Consider the following 21,512-nt stretch of genomic DNA (forward strand, 5'->3'; position numbering starts at 1 on the left):
TCGGGGCAAAAACACCTGAATTACGTCCGTAATTAGTGCGTGTGAACATACCCTAAGCGTATTAGGTCCTGCCTCGGACAGGACCTAATAGGCTACCGTACCTTGGCAACCAGGAAACCTAGTAACGGCTTCCTGGTTGCCATAGCAACAATCGCCACCCGCGATCCATCGTGGGGAGGCCTGGGGGGTACAGTGGGAGCTCCCTCCCTCTGTAAACCACTTCAATGCGGCGGACGTCATTGACAGCCGCATTGAAGGGGTTAAATGGCTGCGATCGGCGCTGGACCCAGGAAAGGTAAGAACAATAATTTTGCCTCTTTATGTGTTACTGATTATTTTTCTGTGTTTGTGTTTTTTTTACAGGTTCGGTTGTTGGACTTCGGATTTCGAGGAGTTCAATGACGGCGTTTTTTTTATTCTCAATAAAATGGTTAATGAGGGTTGTTTTTTTATTTCAATAAAATATTTTTTCTATGTGCTTGTATCTTTTTAAACTTTATTATCACCGCCTTAGTAATGGCCGCTGGCTGATTGACAACGTCCGTTACTAAGGCGGGGCTTAATGTTAGCAGGTGCAGAGGCTATCACTAAACCCCATTATTACCCCGGTACCCACCGCCACCAGGGGTGCTGGGAAGAGCCGGGTACGAACCAGTACCCATCCATCTGTAGATGACGGGCAGGCACCGGGGTTGCCGCAGGCTGGTAGTATTAGGCTGGGGAAGGCCAAAAACAGTGGCCCTTTCCACCCTGGTAATGCTGCCTGCTGCTGCTGTGTTGTATCTGGCTGGTTATGAAAATTGGGGGGGACCCGACATCGTTCTTTCCAATTTTTTTTTAATTTTTTTTTTTAAATGACGTGGGGTCCCCCCATTTTTCATAACCAGCCAGATACAATAAAGCATCAGCAGCCTAGCATTACCAGGGTGGGAAGGGCCACTGTATCTGGCCTTTCCCCTCCTGATAATACCAGCCTGCGGCCACCCCAGTGCCCGACCATCACTACAGATGGTCAGGTACTGGATCGTACCCAGCTCTTCCCAGCACCCCTGGTGGTGGTGGGTACCGGGGTAATAAAGGGGGTTAGTGTTAGCCTCTGCACGGGCTAACACTAAGCCCCGCCTTAGCAATGGATACTGTCAATCAGCCGGCGGCCATTACTAAGGCGGTAGTAATATAGTTGAAAAAAAAACACAAAGACATAGAAAAAATATTTTATTGAAATAAAAAAACCCACACAACCCTCATTAACCATTTTATTGATAATAAAAAAAAAGCCGTCATCGAAGTAGTCCTGGAATCCGCCGTAGTCCAACGACCGAACCTTGCGTGCGTTGCAGTTCCGTGTGTCATAAGTGTTTGGTGCGTGGCTGCGTGATTTTCCCGCATATGCCATCCTTATGACACGCGGTTTTGATGCTTAGAAACTGCAATGAATGTGGTGCTTTTTATTATTCCTTCATATATTTATAAACTGTAGCACGAATCACGCACGCCACACGGAAGTGCGTCCATGTGCCTTGCGCGGTTTTCACGCACCCATTGACTTCAATGGGTGTGTGATGCGCGAAAAACACTCAAGTATGGGACATGTCGTGAGTTTTACGCAGCCGACACACGCTGCGTGAAGATCACGGACTGTCTGAACGGCCCCATTGAGTTACATAGGTCCGTGCGACACACGTGATTTTCACGCGCATATCACTTTTTTTCTATATTACTCTTTTTATAATAGGGAAACTGTGCATCTTGTGCGATAGTATCCTGGCAGGAACACATATTTATACTGTACCATAACAGTCCTGCTATTTCCTCCCAGAGCAGACTGCAGAAGTTTTGTTAGGACAGAATCTCTATATGGAATATGTAGAACTTTCTTGCCCATTGCAGCCTCAGCAAGTGAACTGAAAGATCAAAGACATGACATAAAATTAATATTAGGCCTTGTTCACACAGTTCAGATTTGCTGCAGATTTTGCATGTATTTTTTTTTAAGTTAAAACCAGGAACGGAATCTAAACATAAGAAATATAAAAAAGAAAGCGTTATAGGTCTATGCTCCAGGATCAAATTCTTGTTTTGGCTTAAAAACGCATGCCAAATATGCAGTGTGTGAATAAGGCAAGTAAAAGCGCACAGGCATTACTGTGAATTGCGGTACATTTACTGGCCATGCGTTTTTAACAGGTGAAACATGTTTAAAGAAAATGTGTTTTAGGGCCTGTTCACATCATCATCGGGCTTCCGTTCATGGGTTCCGTTCGACATTTCCATCAGACGGACTGATGAACGGAAAGCCAAAAGGAAACCATAGCTTCCGTTTGCATTACCATTGATTTAATCGGTTCTTCTGACGGAAAGGTCGAACGGAACCTATGAACGGAAGCCCGACGCTGATATGAACACACCCTTACCTGTAAAAACTGCGTGGCCAATAATACAAAATTTTGACAATTTGTGGTAAAATGCGCGTTGATTTAAATGTGATTTTTGTTGCAGCTTTGACAGCACAGTTAAAAAGGATGGATTCCTGGAAATACAATTACCGGTAGGTCTAATTCCTACTTTCCAGTATATCCCTCATGACAGCACCACAGGAGCAATACCAGATTATAATGCTCACGGCGGGACTACGGATTGGAGGACTTTCCATTCAAAACTTAAATCCGTGTCTGACAGAACATCTAGCCTTTAATGTTTGCAAAACGTATGATGGCTTGACCAAGTGGCAACTCTGCAAATTTGGTCCATAGAGGCTTCTCTTCTTTCTGCCCAGGATGCCGAAATTGCCCTCGTTGAATGGGCTCTGATGCCTTGTGGGGCACATAGTCCTTGGGACTTGTAGGCTTCTTGTATGGTAGTTTTTACCCATCTTGCTACAGAGCCTTTTGAGGCTTTCTTTCCTCTATTCTTTCCCCCATACAGGACAAATAGATTTTTATCTCGTCTCCAGGAGGAGGTTCTATCCAGATACTGAAGAATTGTTCGCCTGACATCCAGGCAATGGAATTTTTCTTCTTGTTGGTGTTTTTAGGATCTGGATAAAAGGAAGGTCGAATTATATCTTGTTCCCTATGGAAAGCAGTAGATACCTTTGGAATAAAGGAAGGATCCAGCTTTAGAATGATCTTATTTTCTTGTACTTTTAGGTAGGGTTCTATGACCGACAGAGATTGGATTTCTCCAATCCTTCTTGCTGAAGTAATAGCGACTAAGAATGCAGCTTTTAGAGTTAAAAAATGCATACTAATCGTGTCGAGCGGCTCAAAGGGGGGATCACAAAGAGCCGTTAACACTACATTCAAATCCCAGGTAGGAACAGATTTCTTTAGGGAAGGTTTCAGTTTAGAGACTGCTTGAGTGAATCTTCTGATCCACCGATGTTCAGCTAAGGGAGTGTTAAAAAAAATTACCTAAGGCTGAAATTTGCACTTTTAAGGTACTAGGGCTAAGCCCTTTTTTGAATTCCGATTGTAAAAAAACTAGGATTTTCGCGATGTTGGGAGAAAAAGGGGTCTGGTCCTGGGTCTCCATACCAGGAACAGAATTTCTTCCAAATTTTTGGATAGATTTTTGAGGTGACTTGATAAGATAGTTGAAATTACCTCATCTGACAGACAGTGGTTTCTCAAGATCTGCCTTTCAGGATCCAGGCTGACAACTTCAGAGTTTCTATTCCCTGAAAGAATAAGGGACCCTTGGAGAGAAGATTCTCCTTGACTGGGAGCATGATTGGGTCTTCCAACGTTAGGTATTTTACGATTGGAAACCAGCTTCTTTTTAGCCAATAGGGAAGAATAATGCTGAGCTTTGTCAAATCTTCCTGGATTTTTCTTAATACCATTGGTATTAGAGGAAACATAGGAAAGGCATAGGCCAGATCCAAGTCCCAGGGTTGGAACAATGCATCTACTCCCCATGGGTTGTCTTTGAGATTTAGGGAGAAGAATGTCTCTACTTGGGAGTTTTTCCTTGTGGCAAACAGGTCTATTTGTGGATAACCCCATCTTCGAGTTAAGGACAGAAAGACTTCCCTGTTTAGGGACCATTCTCCCGGGTCTAGATTTTCCCGACTGAGGAAATCTGCTGATAGGTTCTCTTAGCCTTTTAGGTGGACTCCAGATACTGATAGGACATTTTCTTCTGCCCAACTGAAAATTTGTGTAGTGCCTGAAGAAGAGTGTGTCTTGTTCCCCCTTGATGGCGAACAAAGGACACCGCTGTCGTGTTGTCCGATAAAATTCTTATATGCTTCCCTTTTATAATGGGTGAAGCTCTTATAAGTGTCTCCCATACGGCTTTTAGTTCTCTGAAGTTTGAGGACATCATCTTCATTTGAACAGGCCATGTGCCTTGAAAGTGCTTGTCTTGGATTACCGACCCCCAGCCATGTTTGCTGGCATCTGTGGTAATCACCACATAAGGAGAAGTTCTCGAGGGGACTCCCTTGTCTATGTTGTTTGTGCAGAGCCACCACAGGAGGGATGATTTCACGGTCTCGGAAAATTGAATTCTTGAAATCAAGGAGTCCTGTTTTCGATCCCACTGGGACAGGATCAGATTCTGTAAGGGTCTGGAGTGAAATTGACTCCATGGAATAGATTGGATGCAAGACGTCATCATTCCCAACATCCGCATACATTCCCTTATGGAACAGGCGTCTTTCCCCCAAAATGTCCTTACTTCTGTCAGTAGGAGTATTTGTTTCTTCCTTGGGAGGAAGGAATGTTGAAGGGAGGAGTCTAGTAGCACTCCTAAGAAGACCTTCTGTTTTTGGGGAGGAAGACTTGACTTTTGAAAGTTGATTATCCATCCCAATTCCTGTAGTAGGGAAAGAACCTGTGACCGATGACTGTCTAAGATAGACGGAGTATCTGCTGTCAACAAGAAGTCGTCTAGATATGGGATAATTACTATGCCCCGACTTCTTACGAATGCCATGATCTCTGCCATAATTTTTTTTTAAATTCTGGGGGGCGGAGGAAATACCGAAACGGAGGCAGATAAACTGGAAGTGGAGAATGGAAGGACCGTTCTGAATTGCGAATCTGAGGAATCTCTGGTAAGCGGGGTGGATAGGAACATGATAATACGCATCTTTTAAATCAATCATACACATTGATGCCTCTTCCCTTATTAGAGGAAGTGTCGATCTGATAGACTCCATCTTAAATTTTTGATATTTCCCCCACTTGTTCAGGACCTTCAGGTTGATTATTGTCCTGTAGGAACCATTTGGTTTTTTGACTAAGAAAATCTTTGAATAGTGGCCTTTGAATTTTTCGTTGTGGGGAACTGGAGTAATTGCTCTCAATTTGAGTAGTTTCTGGACGTCCCGGATAAGGATCTGATGAAGGTCTTTTGCTTGGTACTGGGTTATTAGAAATTTCTCTGGAGGAAAATTCTATTTTGTACCCTTCTTCTATAATCTTTAGAACCCAGGGGTTCTGGGTTATTCCGGTCCATTTGGGATAAAATTGTAGGAGTCTTCCCCCCCACATTCATTGCTTTGAGGGCTGAAATGAATTATTGGGGTTAAGGAGATATCCTCGACCCCTTCTACCTTTGGGGTAACTGCAGCGACCGGACTTCCCTTTCCAGCTGTAGTTCTGTAAGGTAGGTTCCCTCTGTTGGCGAAACCTCCCAAACTGAGGGTTTTTTTTGGTTTCTCTTCTGGAAACCCCTTTTTCCTATCTGCTGCATTCTCCAGCATTCTATCCAGGAGAGGACCGAACATCAGAGACCCTGTAAACGGGATAGAACACAATTTGTTCTTGGACTTCGTATCTCCTGACCACATTTTGTGCCTTAATGCTCTTCTAGCAGCATTTGAGAGAGCCCCATTCCTGGCAGCAAATCGAATGGATTCCACTGAAGCGTCTACCAAGAATCCGGTTGCCATCTTTAGTAAGGGTAGAGATTCTAATAGATCTTGTCGTGATGTCTTCATCATCAAATGGGTCTCCAGCTGGTTTAACCATATAAACATTGCTCTTGCTACTGATGTGGCCACGATATTCGTAGAGATCAAAGCAGAGGAAGATTCCCAAGCTCTTTTCAGTAGCCCGTCTGCCTTTCGGTCCATGGCGTCCTTCAACTGAGAGGAATCCTCAAATGGGATTGCGTTTTTTTTAGCAACCCTGGCTACTGGGACATCTACTTTTGGGATCTCATCCCAAGGTTTAGTGTCTTCTGGATCAAAGAGAAGTCTGTTTTTAAACTCTCTTGAAATGAAGAGCCTCTTTTCTGAATCTTCCCATTCAGTTGTCACCATTCTCTTGAGATTTTCGTTTACCGGAAAAACCTTTGTTTTCTTTTCAGTTAGACCCCCAAACATCTCATCCTGGATGGTATGTGGTTGGTCTTCTTCGGGAATATCCATGGTTTCCCGTATCGCCTGGATTAAGGTATCAGACATCTCGAAAAAGAAGAAAGGTTTTTTTCTATTGAGTGGATGAAGTTGAAGGCAAGAGTTCCTCTCCTTCTAACTCACCCTCCGATAGGTAATAACACTCCTGCTCAGAGTCAGACCCCTGAGAAGGAGGACAATATTTTTGATCCACTTCAATCCGTGGTCATTTTGCCCGGGAGTGTGAGGGAGTTTCTTGAGGAGGGGCGAGGGAGGCTACTGACTGACTCACTTCTTCATGTATCATAGCCCTAAGTTCAGACATAAACGTTGGTTGTTCCTCTTTTAGTATTTTTGCAATACAATCCTGACACAATTGTTTCCTATGTGACTCTGGCAATTTTTTTGTACAAGTCGCACATTTTTTAACCTTCTTTTTATCAGTTTGTCTCTGAGAGGAATCTTTATCCTAGAAAAAAAAGAAGGTAGGTAAAGTATGGTGTACATACATAAGGAGTCATAACCCTTACCCCAAGGGTGAGACTCACGTGACCCTGGGACATATCTGGAGTTCCGTCAGAATGAGGAAGTTCCATTCCGCAACAGGTAACAGGCAAAGCAATATGCAATCCACAAAATAAATCCAAGTTAGAGGTATCAGCTCTAACTACATACCTGTGCGTGTCCCTTTAAATGCAGGCGTTTGAATTTCCCGCCTTCCAAGATGGCCGCGGACCGGACGTAGCCCGATGTAATTTCCAGTCGCGGCTATTCGTTGAGATGCGGCCGCGTCATAGCCGGCGACTGAGGCCTGCTATGTGGCGCGGCGAGGATGCCCTGCCGGTGCGTCCAAACCTATGGAGCTGCCGGTCCCCGCCTGGTCACGCAGCCCGGCCGAAGTTTGCTTGGGAATCCCGAACCCCACACCCTACTGGAACCCTGCCTAGGATTCCTCAGGTAGGTGTCTTAGGTTGGGAGCTAAGGGACCTCTCATCAGAGGGGTGTTAGCCTAGGCTTTAGGGGGAAGAGAAGGGGGAGTGCACGGACCCCCCGATCTTGCCCGAGTTTTTTCTCCTGCAGCATCACAGGAGCGACGTCTCTCTGCTCCTGACCCTGTAGGGACAGGAAGAACACTGGCAAGTGGGTGGTGGGAGGGGCCTTTTAACCTCTGTCTTCCAGTCCCTATAGAGGTCAATAGGGCAACCTCCTGTGGTGCTGTCATGAGGGATGTACTGGAAAAGATATTAAGAACAAAATTGATGCATCTCCTTTCTTTTTGTCCAGTACTGCGTTTGGCAAAAAAAAAAAAAAAGAGCCAAAAACTACCACAAAAACCATGTGTGTGATCCTGACCTCAGCCGCATTCATATGTTGCAGTTGAGGTGTGGTTAAAACCGCATCCGAATACCATGTGATTTACCACGATTTTGTGCGTTTTTCAGTTTGGTCTGAACAATCACATGAAGTTATCAAATGCACTCTTTCTATGCAGTTCTTACTGCTCCTCAACCATAATGTGTGAATGGACCCTTATTGTGAACAGATGTAGGTGCTTAAGAACACCTTAGGCTGGGTTCACACGTCGCGCTCATTTTATGAAAATTGAGGCAAATGGCATGTTTTTGCTGCGATTTGCACCAAAGAACGCATTTTGACCCCGATGTGAGTGCCCAGCCTTACTTCAGACACATCCTACTTTGAGTACTGCACCTGATGACATTCCCCAGGGTAGTTAAGCTGAGGTTAACACAAGCTCCTTCTCGTAGGCGATCTCCTTCAGAACCAGATGATTTTTGTCTCTCACTGCCAGCAAGATCCACCAAATTTATAACTGATTGTTTAGTAATATCATCCTCTAAAATAATCTAAGGGGGAAAAAAAAACAACAATAGAATAGTTCTTTAGAAAACAGAAAGAAACATTTTAGAATGAAGAAGTCTAAAAATATCAACAAATCTTTGGGTATTTTGTAAAACTTTTCCAAACAAAGGCAACAAGTTAACTCTCCTATTATTTAAAATACCAAGTCAACGTATCTCTTCCAAATGCTGTGAATAACTCCACAGAGAAAATGTGCATAAATTGACCCGTGGTGCAGATTTTTAATCCACTGCATGTCAATTGTCGGTACCGCTGTGAAAAAACTACAACTTGGAAATATTGCAATTTTCCTGGCGAAAAGGTGCGACTCCCCAGCAAAAATTGCAAGTTGAAATTAAAAAAAACAACAGATTTCCTGTTTAAAATGAAAAAGAAGTCAATACTCACCACCCCTGGCGATGCCATAGCAATGGTTCCTTGTTCACCCAGGCTGGTCCTCTGTGCTACTAGGCTCCTGGGATGAAGTTTCATCCCATGTGACAGGCTGCAGCGGTCACATGGGATGCAGCGTCACCATAGGAGGCCGGCTGCATGGAGACCAGATGTGGGGAGCAGGGATGTGTCACTATGGCAATGCCAGGGAGAGAAGTGTGGACTTAGAGGGACAATGAGGCATAGGACAGGAGTATAGGGGCAGTATACGGGAGGACAGGAGTATAGGGGCAGTATACGGGAGGACAGGAGTATAGGGGCAGTATACGGGAGGACAGGAGTATAGGGGCAGTATACGGGAGGACAGGAGTATAGGGGCAGTATACGGGAGGACAAGAGAAAAGAGGCAGTGTACAGGAGAATAGGAGAAAAGAGGCAGTGTACAGGAGGAGAAGAGTATAGAGGTAGTATACAGGAGGAAAGGGGAATAGAGCCATTATATAGGAGGACAGGAGCATAAAGACAGTATACAGGAGGACAGGAGAATAGGGTCAGAATACAGCTAAAAAGCAAGAGAAAGGTCAATTACAGCTGAAAAGCAGAATAGAGGCCGAATACAAGAAGAAAGTATTTGGCCTCTATTCTCCTGTCCTATGCCTCTTTTCTCGCTCTATTCTGCTATCTATCCTCTGCTACTATGAAAGGTATTTGTGATATTACTGCACACACTACAGTCAGAACCGTTAATGGTGGCGGCGCTGACTGATTCAACACACTACCAAGAGGAGGGAGGTCACATCAAGAGCCAAGTTTATTGGCACTTGCATGCTGGACAGCGGGAGGGACATGTCATAATTGGCACAAGCGCCAATTATGAACCATGCGGGCTCAAGGTATCCTGCTGCTGTGCGTCGCTGAGGCCCAACTATGGCCGCTGATTGTGGGCCATGTGACCCGACCCCTCCATCAGCGGCCATATCCGGACCACAGCGCCGCACAGCATATCTTCACACAACCCTACAGGGGGTAGCAACACAGTTTGGAAAACACTGCTATGGAGGATTTTTTTTGTAGTTACATAGATAACTAATTCAAATCTGATCAACCTCTGTCAACACATGCTGTCAATAATCTAATATTTGTGCGTTCTTCTTCGTCGCAGCTTTTGCAACAATTTGTGTAATCCCAATAAAACGCTGCCATTTTTTTAAAAACCGCAGCATAAATGTATCCTCAGGCTGGGGTCATACTGTGCGTTTTTAACATGGATATGTTTGTTTTCATAGATAAACTCCCATATCTCTCAATGCCTTATGGTGTATTCCGACATTGCGGTTAAGGGCACTCATAAAACCGCATTAAAAAAATTGCATCCAAAATCTCCATGTGGTTTTTCCCAATTTGGTACATTTTCTGATACGATTGCATCCATTCGGTGGTAAAGATACATGTTCCTTTCAAATGTTCCAAACGCTGCAGAATTTCCATAATGAGACTCTGTGTGGAAATTCTGCAGCATTTACAGAAGCAACAGAGTGTATAAGTTACACCACAGAAAAAAGTGGGACATAGAATAAGATTAAAAACAAAAAAAGGCCATACTCACCAATTGGGCAGGTATAAGCCCAGCAGGACACAGACAGGTCAAAAATGCTGCTGAAGGAGAGTGCTCAGGTGTGTTAAATAATAATAGCCACTCCCACTAGCCATGGGGGGAGTGGTGTGTGGGGCATGAATATAAATGTGTAGTGCAAAAAAGAAATACAGTGTGTAATACACAAGTGATAACAATGTGTATGGAATATAGGGGGCAGTAGTGCATAGGGGTCAGAACTAGGAGTTATACATAGGGAGTGAGTGCAATGTGTAAGACATGGAGGGATAGTGTGCGAGTAGTGAGGCACAGCATATACTGCAGCCTATTAATAACGCCCATGCTATCAGTGCAGGCTGCCCTGCATGCAATGCCAAACACCAGTACACCATGCTCTCCCAGCATTATAAACCTTGCTGCGTCCTGAAAAAAGTATATATAGTAAAAATATCCATGAAACATGGGGTATTAGTTGTTATTTTGGCAAATTCTGCAGCATTTACAGAAGCAGCAGCGTGTATTAGGCCCTTTTCACACAGAGTTTTTTGACGAGTTATTTGACGGGAAACTGCGCCGAAAAACTCCTTAAAGGGAATGTGTCGCTTTTTTTTTTTAGTTGAACAGTTAGTGTATAGGTGATTAAACATTGTTCTCATTTTTTTAATTTTTTCACGAGTCAGGAAATATTATAAATTAGATTCTAATTTATAACATTTCCCAGCGCTGGTCACTAGATGGAGCAATTACCAAAATTGCAGCATTGCATGTGGTAAAGCAACCAAAAATTTGAGAAAACTCACTCGCTCTAGTGAGCTCTCAGAATCCCCCCTCATTTATCCTGGCTAGTGCCGGGAGAAACGAGGGGATTGAACGGTCAAACCTCCTACACTGTGTGTCGCCATTTTTTGAGCTAACACACAGTGTAGTAGGTTAACATACAGTAGTAAACACACAGTAAAATACGTACATACACAGACCTAACTTACCTGCTCCTGCCACCGCCGCTCCCTCCGGTCCGTCCGCTCCGTCTGCTACCTCCGCTCCAAGTGCACAAGTCCGGAAGCCGCGACCGGAAGTAGTAATCTTACTGTCCGGCCGCGACTTCCGGTCCACAAGAAAATGGCGCCGGACGTCGCACAGTTCAATTTGGACTGTGTGGGAGCGGCGCATGCGCCGTTCCCACCCAGACGGCGTACAGCATAGTGGATGGAACGGGCCTCGTTCGCATTCACTATGGGACTGTATGTGCCGTATTCCATGTCTGTATGTGTCGTTAATCGACACATACAGAGATGGAAAAAAAAATGGCAGCCCCCATAGACAAGAAAAAGTGAAAAAATAAAAAAAAGTAAAACACAAACACACAAATAAATAAAAAAAATGTAAATAAAACACTAAAAACAAATTGATACAAAAAATATTTTTTCGTGACACTGGTCCTTTAAAAACCGCCCGAAAATGCCTCCCATTGATTTCAATGGGAGTTGGACGAGTTTTTTTACCGCGAGTAAAAAAAACGCATCGCGGTAAAAAGAAGCGTCATGACCCATCTTGAGGCGGTTTCCGCCTCCAAAACCACATTTCAATTAGTTAGAAAGAGGAAAAAAACACCTCGACGAGTGTTTTGACGAGTTTTTGTCAAACCACTGTGCAAAAACCGTCTGGAGCAGTTTTTGCAGGAGGAATTTTCCTCCTGCAAAAAACTCAGTGTGAACATAGCCTAACTAAGTTGTAGAGCATCTCATGCCCACACTGCAGGAAAAACGTTTAGTTCATAAATTGGCCTGTGGTGCGGATTTTAAATCTCCAGAATGTCAGTATATGCTGCGTTTTTGTTCCTTTTCTGTTGTGTGTTTGTACTCAATGGGATGTAAAACCTGCAACAAATAGCCAAGTGTTGCGATGATTCCGCTGCAAAAATCGCGACTCAGGAAAAAAAGTTTATACTTACAACCCGGGCGTTGTCATAGCGACACTATCTTCTATTCTTCTTCCAGGCCGACCTCCTGGGATGATGTTTCATCCCATGTCACATGGGCTGCAGCGTCATCCCGAGAGGCCCACCCACTCATTAACAAAGGGACGTGTCGCCATGACTACAGCCGAGGTAAGTATGAATGTTTTTGTTTTTTCTAGCGCTGCTTTCCACAGCAGAAAAACTGCATCACAATGTAGTGCGGTTTTATCAGATGAAACGTGCTGTAGGTTCTAGGTCAAATACGCTGCGCATCGTATCTGACCCGTGGGAACCCGGCCTTAGGCTTGGTTCAGACGTGAAGGTCAAAATGCGCTTTTTTGACTAAACATCTCAGTGTTTTGCAAAAATGCGCATTTTGACAGCGGAGTGTGTACCCAGCCTTGGGACACAAGACAGTCTGCACGTGTATCTCTTTCGATTTTTCATTTTAATACTTAATAATTGCTTTTCAAATTTCTATGTGTTCTATAGGTGATCAAGTGCAATTACACTTTTAATTGAATCACCTCCCATGTTAAAAAATGTAATAACGTTCATAGACAAATTACATTAGCATTCCATAGGGTACATACATACATACATACATACATACATACATACATACATACATACATACATGTGAAATGCATTAGAAAATTGATTACAAAACCTTGACAAATATACAAGTGTTAAAAATTCTGATACTGTTATCTTGGGCTAAACACTGACTATTGATTTTTCCCTACAAGGTTGGTTCTCCCTACACTCAGATGTATGGAATGAAAATGGAATGTGATTCTACACTTGGAAATCAGTCAGTCATGTTACACCTGCTTGAAATGAATGGTGATGACCATGTGGGAGCGACTGCTGCTTGAATTCATGCTCGTTGAGGCTGTTGTTCTTGTTTTTTTCCCTTGTTCCATCAACTTTTCAACTTGTGCATAGCTTTCACAGGGTACACGTTTAAGACCATCAACATAAAATCCCTCATGCTGGTCCTCTCGCACCTTCAGACCCCCAGACTTCTTGGTTTTAGACAGTAGATCTGTGACCTGAATCAAAACAATGAAGTTGTGTTATGAACTTTTTTTAAAACTACAAACAATTTGCATCAGTTTGACAGAACTTCTGCATCGGAGGCTCTGTTAGGGGCGTCAGTTCTAGTTCGGACAGGAACACACTAGGCGGATACTCTGCTTAAAACTACACACCCTGGAACCCGCAGGGAATTCAGTCTGAAAAACAGCACCAAATTGTGGTGACATTTTTCGAGCGGCAAATCCGTTGCGTACAGCGCCCCTCTCTTCTGAGCGTAGCCCGGCCTGCTGGGATGATGCTGTAGTCCATGTGACCGTTGCAGCCTTTGTTTGGCTGCACCGGTTACATGGGATGAAACGTCATCCCAGGAGGCCGGGCTGCGCTCAGAAGAAAGGATCGCATCGTATTAATTTCAAATAAGAAATCTTATTTATTTTTACAAATGTCGCAACACATAGCTCTTTTTTGCGGGTTTTGCCTCCCCATTGAATTCAATGGGGAAAACCTGCAAAAGAAGAGCAGTGATTCCGCAGCATAAATTTACATGCTGCGGCTTAAAAAAACGCAGCGGTCAATTCATGAAAGTTTTTTTGGCTGACATTTTCCGCTGTGTGTGGATCAGATTTGTTCAAATCTCACCCACACTGCTGCTACTGTAATACGCTGCGGATTTTCCGCAGTGAGATTTGTCACGTAAAATCGGCAGTGTTTACACCTGGTGTGTTCCTAGCCTTCTGACGAAAAATGCCAGAAGAAATCATGGAAACTCGACAGAACCCATTAAAGTCAATGAGTTCTGGCGGGCACCGTTAGTGTCCGTGACGCAATGGCTCCAGCGCTTCAGTTTTTTCGTTCCTCTGTTCTTATGTGAACGAAGCCTTTACTTTTTTTAATAGAGCCAAAAAAGGTTGGAGTCCCCGGATTGAGTATCAAGTAGCGCTCGGTCTGGGGATATTGGCCCTGGGGATTCTCCTGACCGAGCGCTACCTGATGCTATTCCCGTGACAACAGTGAATTTTTTAACTACGGAGTCCCTGTGCTTGGCAGAGCTTAAGTTATTTCTTACACATCTTGTTTCACTGACTACATATAGTATGTTTACCTAGTTACTTCTTTTATAAGTATCATGTTAGCTTCAGTCCCCTTTTATGAGGGGCCACTGGACCCTTTCTAGGTGGACCTGGTTTATTGGGGAAACGAAGGTGGAACCTCCTGAGCAATACCCCAGCGTGAACATCCCGGGCGGGTACCCAAGTCCTCTCCTCAGGCCCGTATCCCCTCCAATGGACCAGGTACTGGAGGGAGCCTTGGACCATCCTGCTGCCCACAATCTTGGCCACCTCGAATTCTACCCCCTCAGGGGTGAGAACAGGGACCGGAGGTTTCCTCGAGGGAGCCAAGGACGGGGAGCAGCGTTTAAGGAGGGAGGCATGAAAGACGTCGTGCACTGGAAAAGACGGGGGCAACTCCAGTCGGAAGGAGACAGGGTTAGGGACTTCAATGACCTTGTACGGCCCTATAAACCGGGGAGCCAACTTCTTGACGGGACTTTAAGGCGCAAATTTCTAGAAGATAGCCACACCAGATCCCCGACCACAAACAATGGGTTAGCAGAATGTCTTCTATCTGCCTGAGTCTTTTGTATGCTCTGGGATGCCTCTAGGTTCTTCTTAACCTGGGCCCAGAGTGTGCACAGTTCCTGAAGAACGACATCTACCTAGGGATTGTTGGAACTACCAGGTGAAACGGAGGAGAACCGTGGATTAAACCCAAAATAACAGAAAAAGGGGGAGACCCCTGACGAGTTACTGACTCGGTTATTAAGGGAAAATTTGTCGAGAAGAATGAATGAGACCCAATCATGTTGACAGTCAGAGATAAAACACCTTAAATATTGTTCTAGAGACTTTTTAGTCCTCTCCGTTTGGCCATTAGTTTCAGGATGGAAAGCCGAGGAGAAGGACAGATCAATCTCCAACTTTTTACAGAAGGCTCTCTAAAACAATGAAAAAATTGTACCCCTCTGTCAGAAACAATATTGACAGGAACCCCATGGAGACGCAGGATGTGTTTGACAAACAAGGTAGCTAACGTCTTAGCATTGGGTAGTTTCTTGAGGGGCACAAAGTGGCACATCTTACTGAAGCGGTCTACTACAACCCACACCACCAACTTGCCTTGAGATGGAGGAAAATCGGTGATAAAATCCATGGAGATATGGGTCCAAGGTCTCTGGGGAATGGGCAAAGAACATAGTAAGCCCGCTGGTCGGGACCTGGGAGTTTTGGACCTAGCACAAACGTCTTTAAGCAACCAAGGCCACCAGTAGTTTCTGGCAATGAGGTGCTTGGTACCCAGGATGCCTGGATGGCCAGATAGTGCAGAGTCATGATTTTCCCTAAGTACCCTGAGTTGCAGGGGAACAAACAGCTTGTTCTCAGGAAGGTTCCCGGGAGCTGAACCTTGATCAGCCACAATTTCGAAGACTAAATCAGAATCAATAGAGGAAATTATTATACCTGGAGGCAAAACACAAGCATGATCCTCCTCCGAAGGAGGGCTGGCCATGAAGATATGCGACAGTGCGTCAGCCTTAATATTTTTAGACTCAGCCCTATAGGTGACCAAAAAGTTGAATCTGGTAAAAAATAACGCCCATCGAGCTTGTCTCGGGTTTAGCCTCCAGGCAGATTCTAAGAAAACCAGATTCTTGTGGTTGGTAAGGACCGTTACCTGGTGCCTAGCCCCCTCCAGGAAGTGGCGCCACTCTTCAAATGCCCATTTAATGGCTAAGAGTTTGCGGTTGCCAATTTCATAGTTACTCTCAGTGGGCGAAAAATTCCTGGAGAAGTAGGCACAGGGACGGAGATGGGTGAGGGACCTGGTACCCTGGGACAAGACAGCACCCACTCCCACCTCAGAGGCGTCAACCTGCACGATGAATGGCTCCATTTGGTTGAGCTGAACAAGCACTGGGGCCGAGATAAAGCACTTCTTAAGGACCTCAAAAACCTGGACAGCCTCAGGAGGCCAGTAGAGGAAATCAGCACCTTTGCGAGTGAGATCCGTAAGAGGCTTAGCGATGACCGAGAAGTTAGCAATAAACCTCCTGTAATAATTAGCAAATCCAAGGAAGCACTGTAACGCCTTCAGGGAGGCAGGTTGGACCCATTCCGCCACAGCCTGGACCTTGGTGGGGTCCATGCGGAATTCATGAGGAGTGAGGATTTGACCCAAAAATGGTATCTCTTGCACTCCAAACACACATTTTTCGGTCTTAGCAAACAGTTTGTTTTCCCGAAGGACCTGGAGCACATTCCTGACATGCTCAATGTGGGAGGACCAGTCCTTGGAAAACACAAGTATGTCATCAAGGTACACTACAAGAAATACCCCCAGGTAGTCTCTTAAAATCGAATTTATGAAATTCTGGAAGAACGCGGGAGCATTACACAACCCAAAGGGCATGACAAGGTATTCGAAATGACCTTCGGGCGTGTTAAACGCAGTCTTCCACTCATCCCCCTCTCTGATGCGGATAAGGTTATACGCCCCCGATCAAACTTAGAGAACCATTGGGCCCCCTGAACCTGATTGAAGAGATCAGGAATCAAAGGAAGGGGGTACTGGTTCCTTACCGTGACCTTATTCAAGTTCCGGTGGTCGATGCACGACCTAAGACCACCATCCTTCTTCCCTACGAAGAAGAAGCCAGCACCTACCGGAGAAGTAGAGGGGCGAATGTAACCCTTGGCCAGGCATTCCTGGATATACTCTCTCATGGCTTCACGTTCGGGACAAGAGAGATTGAATATACTACCCTTAGGGAGCTTAGCTCCTGGTACCAAATCGATTGCGCAATCGTATTCTCTATGAGGAGGTAACACTTCGGAGGCCTCTTTAGAGAAAACATCAGCGAAGTCCTGAACAAACTCAGGTAGAGTGTTCACCTCCTCAGGGAGAGAAATAGAATTAACAGAAAAACATGACGTCATGCAGTCATTACCCCATTTGGTAAGATCCCTAGTATTCCAGTTAAACATGGGATTATGCATCTGCAACCAGGGAAGGCCTAAAACCAAATCGGACGATAATCCCTGCATCACCAGTACAGAGCACTGCTCCAAATGCATGGAGCCAACAAGGAGTTCAAAAACAGGGGTATGCTGTGTAAAATAACCATTAGCAAGAGGAGTGGAGTCGATACCCACTACCGGGACAGGTTTAGGCAAATCAATCAATGGCACAGCTAGAGACAAAGCAAATTCCACAGACATAATATTAGCAGAAGACCCTGAATCCACGAAGGCACTGCCGGTAGCAGACCTACAGCAAATACCTGTGCGCCCAAGTGACCTCCCCGATGATCACTTAGGCACGTAAGTTCTTCCGGCTGCTTATTCTTACGCCTAGGACAGTTGTTCACTTGATGCTTGTCATCCCCACAGTAGAAGCAGAGACCATTCTTCCTGCGGAACTCACTACGTTGTTGGGGGGACACGGAGGCCCCGAGTTGCATAGGTACATCCGATTCTTCCGTGGATAAACGAAGCAACGGAACCTCGGGAGGCATCATCGGGGAGTCAGAGGAGAAGGCACAAAATCGTTCAAGTCGTCGTTCCCTGAGACATCGGTCAAGTCGTACCGCTAAAGCCATAACCTGATCTAGGGAGTCAGCAGAGGGGTAGCTAACTAGCAGGTCTTTCAGGGCGTTCGACAGACCCAATCTAAACTGGCACCTCAAGGCAGGGTCATTCCACCTAGAAGCTACACACCACTTTCTAAAGTCAGAACAATACTCCTCTTCAGGTCTCTTACCCTGACGTAAGGTCACCAGCTGACTCTCGGCAAAGGCAGTCTTGTAAGTCTCGTCATAAATGAGCCAGAGAGCAGAAAAGAAAAGATCAACGGAGGAAAGTTCAGGGGCGTCAGGAGCCAAGGAGAAGGCCCATTCTTGGTGCCCGTCCTGGAGCAGGGACATAATTATACCCACCCACTGGTCTCAGAACCTGAGGAGTGGGGCTTTAAGCAAAAATAGAGCCTACAACTCTCCCGAAAGGAGAAAAAAGTCTTCCGGTCCCCTGAGAACCGGTCAGGCAACTTGAGGTGGGGTTCGAGAGGTGAGGTGGGGGGCACTACCAGGGAAGCATCACGCAGGTTGTCCCTCTGAGCCAGGGCCTGGACCTGTAGGGAGAGGCCCTGCATCTGCTGAGCCAGGGTCTCAAGGGGGTCCATAGATGTGTCAGGGAACAGGGTAGACTAGGTATATGGGACTGTGATTATGTAATGACAGGCTAGGGAGACAAATCCAAAGCAGAAAATTACCACAGCACTGGACCACAAGTGGGTGCACGCCTCAATAGGACCGGATCCGTGGTCCCCAATATCAGATAGACAAAATAGACGAGGAGACAGCACTTCCAAAATATGTCAGCTTTTTAATCACCCGTGCGACGTTTCAGTCCAGCAGGACTTGAGAAAAGTCCTGCTGGACTGAAACGTCGCACGGGTGATTAAAAAGCTGACATATTTTGGAAGTGCTGTCTCCTCGTCTATTTAGGCTAGGGAGACAGACAGGTGAGCCCTAATCTACCCGCCACTCAGTCCCTGCCTACTTGCAACGACACGTCCTAAGCGACGGGGTACAACTGGGCGACGGTCCCTACACTCAGTAAGTGCAAGACAGACAAACAGACAAGGGTACACAGAAGATAGGGAAATGGGGCAGCTGCCCACGGAGACACCGTGAGCAACAAGAGTAGTGAACGAGCCGAGTCAAACTAGGAGAGAACGAGGTACCAAACGCTGAGCAGGAGAGTGGTCAGAAAGCCAAGGTCAATAACAAGCAGATGATGAGAAGTACAAGCAGCAGCAGCAAGCCAGGAAACAAGCATAGAAGAATCACAGACAAAGGGGGAACAGGAAAGGCAGGTATAAATAGACAGTGGGCGGGAGCTAGCTCCGTCTGGCCAGGCTGTGATAGGCTCTCCCACTCCTAAGCCTGCCATCCTGAGTGGTGGAAGATGGAGTCAGTCTCACAGACATAGGAGCAGGTACAGACTGATTGCCCACGGGCGTCGACACAGAAGCTGTGTCTGGCAAATCCTTTACACATTGGCTATGTAACTGCATTCCAAAGGACTTAAATAGTTTGTCCAGTTTCAAAAATCGATTTACATATACCCTATTAGGGAAAATTTCATTCTGAGTTAATATATGGGGGATCCTTATTTCTTGGCCTGAATGGACAACAGATTATACGGAGCGTCTCTCGCTCTGGAGGTACTTTTCTGCCCGGCAATACATTGATTTGAATTGACACTGTCTAATGCTTAATTTTCCCTGCGGTGTCCCTGTAGGGAAATTGTACACTTACTGTCACGATCTGTGGGTATGTGGACCCACTGGACCGCACCGGTATAGTAGCTGGCCAAACAGGGTACAAAGTCAATGGTTAAGGCTCGGATGGAACTCTGGCAGCAGGCAGATAACAGGTGCAGAGAAACACAGCGGGTATAGTAGGCGACACAACACGACTCCAACTCAGTATAGCACAGGAACATGGTAGCACGGGAAACAGGTAGCAGGAACGGGAACACTGGAACTGGAAAACACTCAAGGAACCATTTGCAAGACAGACACGGTTAGATACAACCACGCTCAGGCATTGTAGGGAGGGGCAGAGCCCTACTTATAGTCCAGGGTGATCTGGGAGCAATCAGCTCAATCTCACACATGTGTGCGCTCTGGCTCCTTAAAGCTGGATTGAGCTCACAAGCGCACCCTAGTGGTCACTGCGGGACAGGATGGCCGCATGTGCAGACATCTCTTGAGAGAAGGGTGTCGACAAGATGGGAGGAGTTATCCCCAAACCAGGGAAAGATCCCTCGGCTTGTTCTAATTACCGTCCAATCTCCCTGATAAATGTGGATGTAAAACATTATTCTAAGGCCATTGCAAATAGACTAGGCCCACTCCTACCACGTTGTATCCACGGAGATCAAGCGGGATTTGTTCGACACAGAGAGGCGAGGGATAATATCAATAAAACCACTCTCTTAATATCCTATGTCCTGAAAAAGTCTCTACCCACATGTTTAATATCGGTTGACGCGGAAAAAGCCTTCGATCGGGTACATTGGGGGTTCCTGAAATCGGCACTAACCCAGGTTGGGCTTGGCCCCATTATGCTAGATAAGATACTGTCCCTATACCAGACACCTACTGCACGAGTTAGGGCAAACGGGGTACTTTCCACAACATTCTCGATTGCCAACGGCACTAGACAGGGATGCCCCCTGTCACCATTACTTTATGTCATCACGATGGAGCACTTAGCTGTGGCTATCCGTAATTCCCCAGATATAACAGGGATAGGAATAGGTGGAGATTGTCATAAATTGGCTCTATATGCCGATGATCTCCTGCTCTTCGTGACAAACCCTGTGATCTCCTTACCAGTACTCATTAGAGAATTCAAAGTATTTGGCCAGGTCAGCAACTTTAAAGTAAACTATACGAAAACTGAAGCACTCAACATTTCCTTATCTTCTGAGACACTGGAGCTCTTAAAGTCATCCTTTAATTTTAAATGGCAGGCGAGGTCAATCAAATATTTGGGAGTCCAGATTCCTAGGGACCTAGTAGATCTTTACACTCTCAATTATCAGCCTTTACTGCAAACCACTCTTAAAAATCTACATTCATATGATCGAGCGCAGCACTCATGGTTTGGCCGCATAAACGCTATCAAAATGGACATCCTCCCTCGGTTGTTATATCTGTTTCAGGCTCTCCCAGTATTAATCCCCGGAACATTTTTTAAAGCATTGGAGAAAGCCTTTCGGAACTTTGTGTGGGGCACTTTGAGGCCACGCCTTAATCTGAAGTCATTGTCCCGTCCAAAACTGAAGGGGGAGCTGGACTCCCGGACTTGATCACTTATTATCAGGCCGCAGAACTCGCAAGGGTGGTGGACTGGTTTCATAATGGATCAAAGAAACAGTGGGTAGAGATTGAGCAGTCCATAGTCGCACTCTCACTTAGATCGTTGCCATGGATTCTTCCTGATTATAGGCCGACGCTTGCGACCCTGCCATTGCTAACCCAGCACTGCCTCACTTTATGGGACAGACTGATGGTTAGAAAGGGCCTTTCACATAGACCCGGGCTCCATAGCTCGCTGTTTGATAACCCGGAATTTCCACCAGCTGTCAATACGAAACAGTTTATGATTTGGTCCTCTTCTGAAAACACGAGATTATGTCAGGTAATGTCAGATGGGGGGAGGCTCCCTCCTTTGTCCGAGTTGCGCGGGA

At 45.6% G+C, this 21,512-nt stretch overlaps 1 protein-coding gene across 1 annotated transcript in view; it reads right to left on the reverse strand.

Annotated features, from left to right (window-relative positions):
* Nucleotides 1–20,380, reverse strand: part of LOC142760553 (kinesin-like protein KIF28) — a 97,000-nt gene extending 76,620 nt beyond the window's left edge. Inside the window, exons 1-4 of the mRNA XM_075863744.1 lie at nt 20,360–20,380; nt 12,984–13,208; nt 8,060–8,214; nt 1,793–1,904 (exon numbers count right to left, since the gene is read on the reverse strand). Coding sequence (XP_075719859.1) covers nt 1,793–1,904; nt 8,060–8,214; nt 12,984–13,208; nt 20,360–20,380 — 513 coding nt within the window. The remainder of the gene's footprint in view (nt 1–1,792; nt 1,905–8,059; nt 8,215–12,983; nt 13,209–20,359) is intronic.
* Between the last annotated feature and the right edge of the window lie 1,132 nt (nt 20,381–21,512).

Source organism: Rhinoderma darwinii, chromosome 4 (assembly GCF_050947455.1).
Source record: "Rhinoderma darwinii isolate aRhiDar2 chromosome 4, aRhiDar2.hap1, whole genome shotgun sequence".
Classification (NCBI taxonomy): Eukaryota; Metazoa; Chordata; class Amphibia; order Anura; family Rhinodermatidae; genus Rhinoderma; species Rhinoderma darwinii.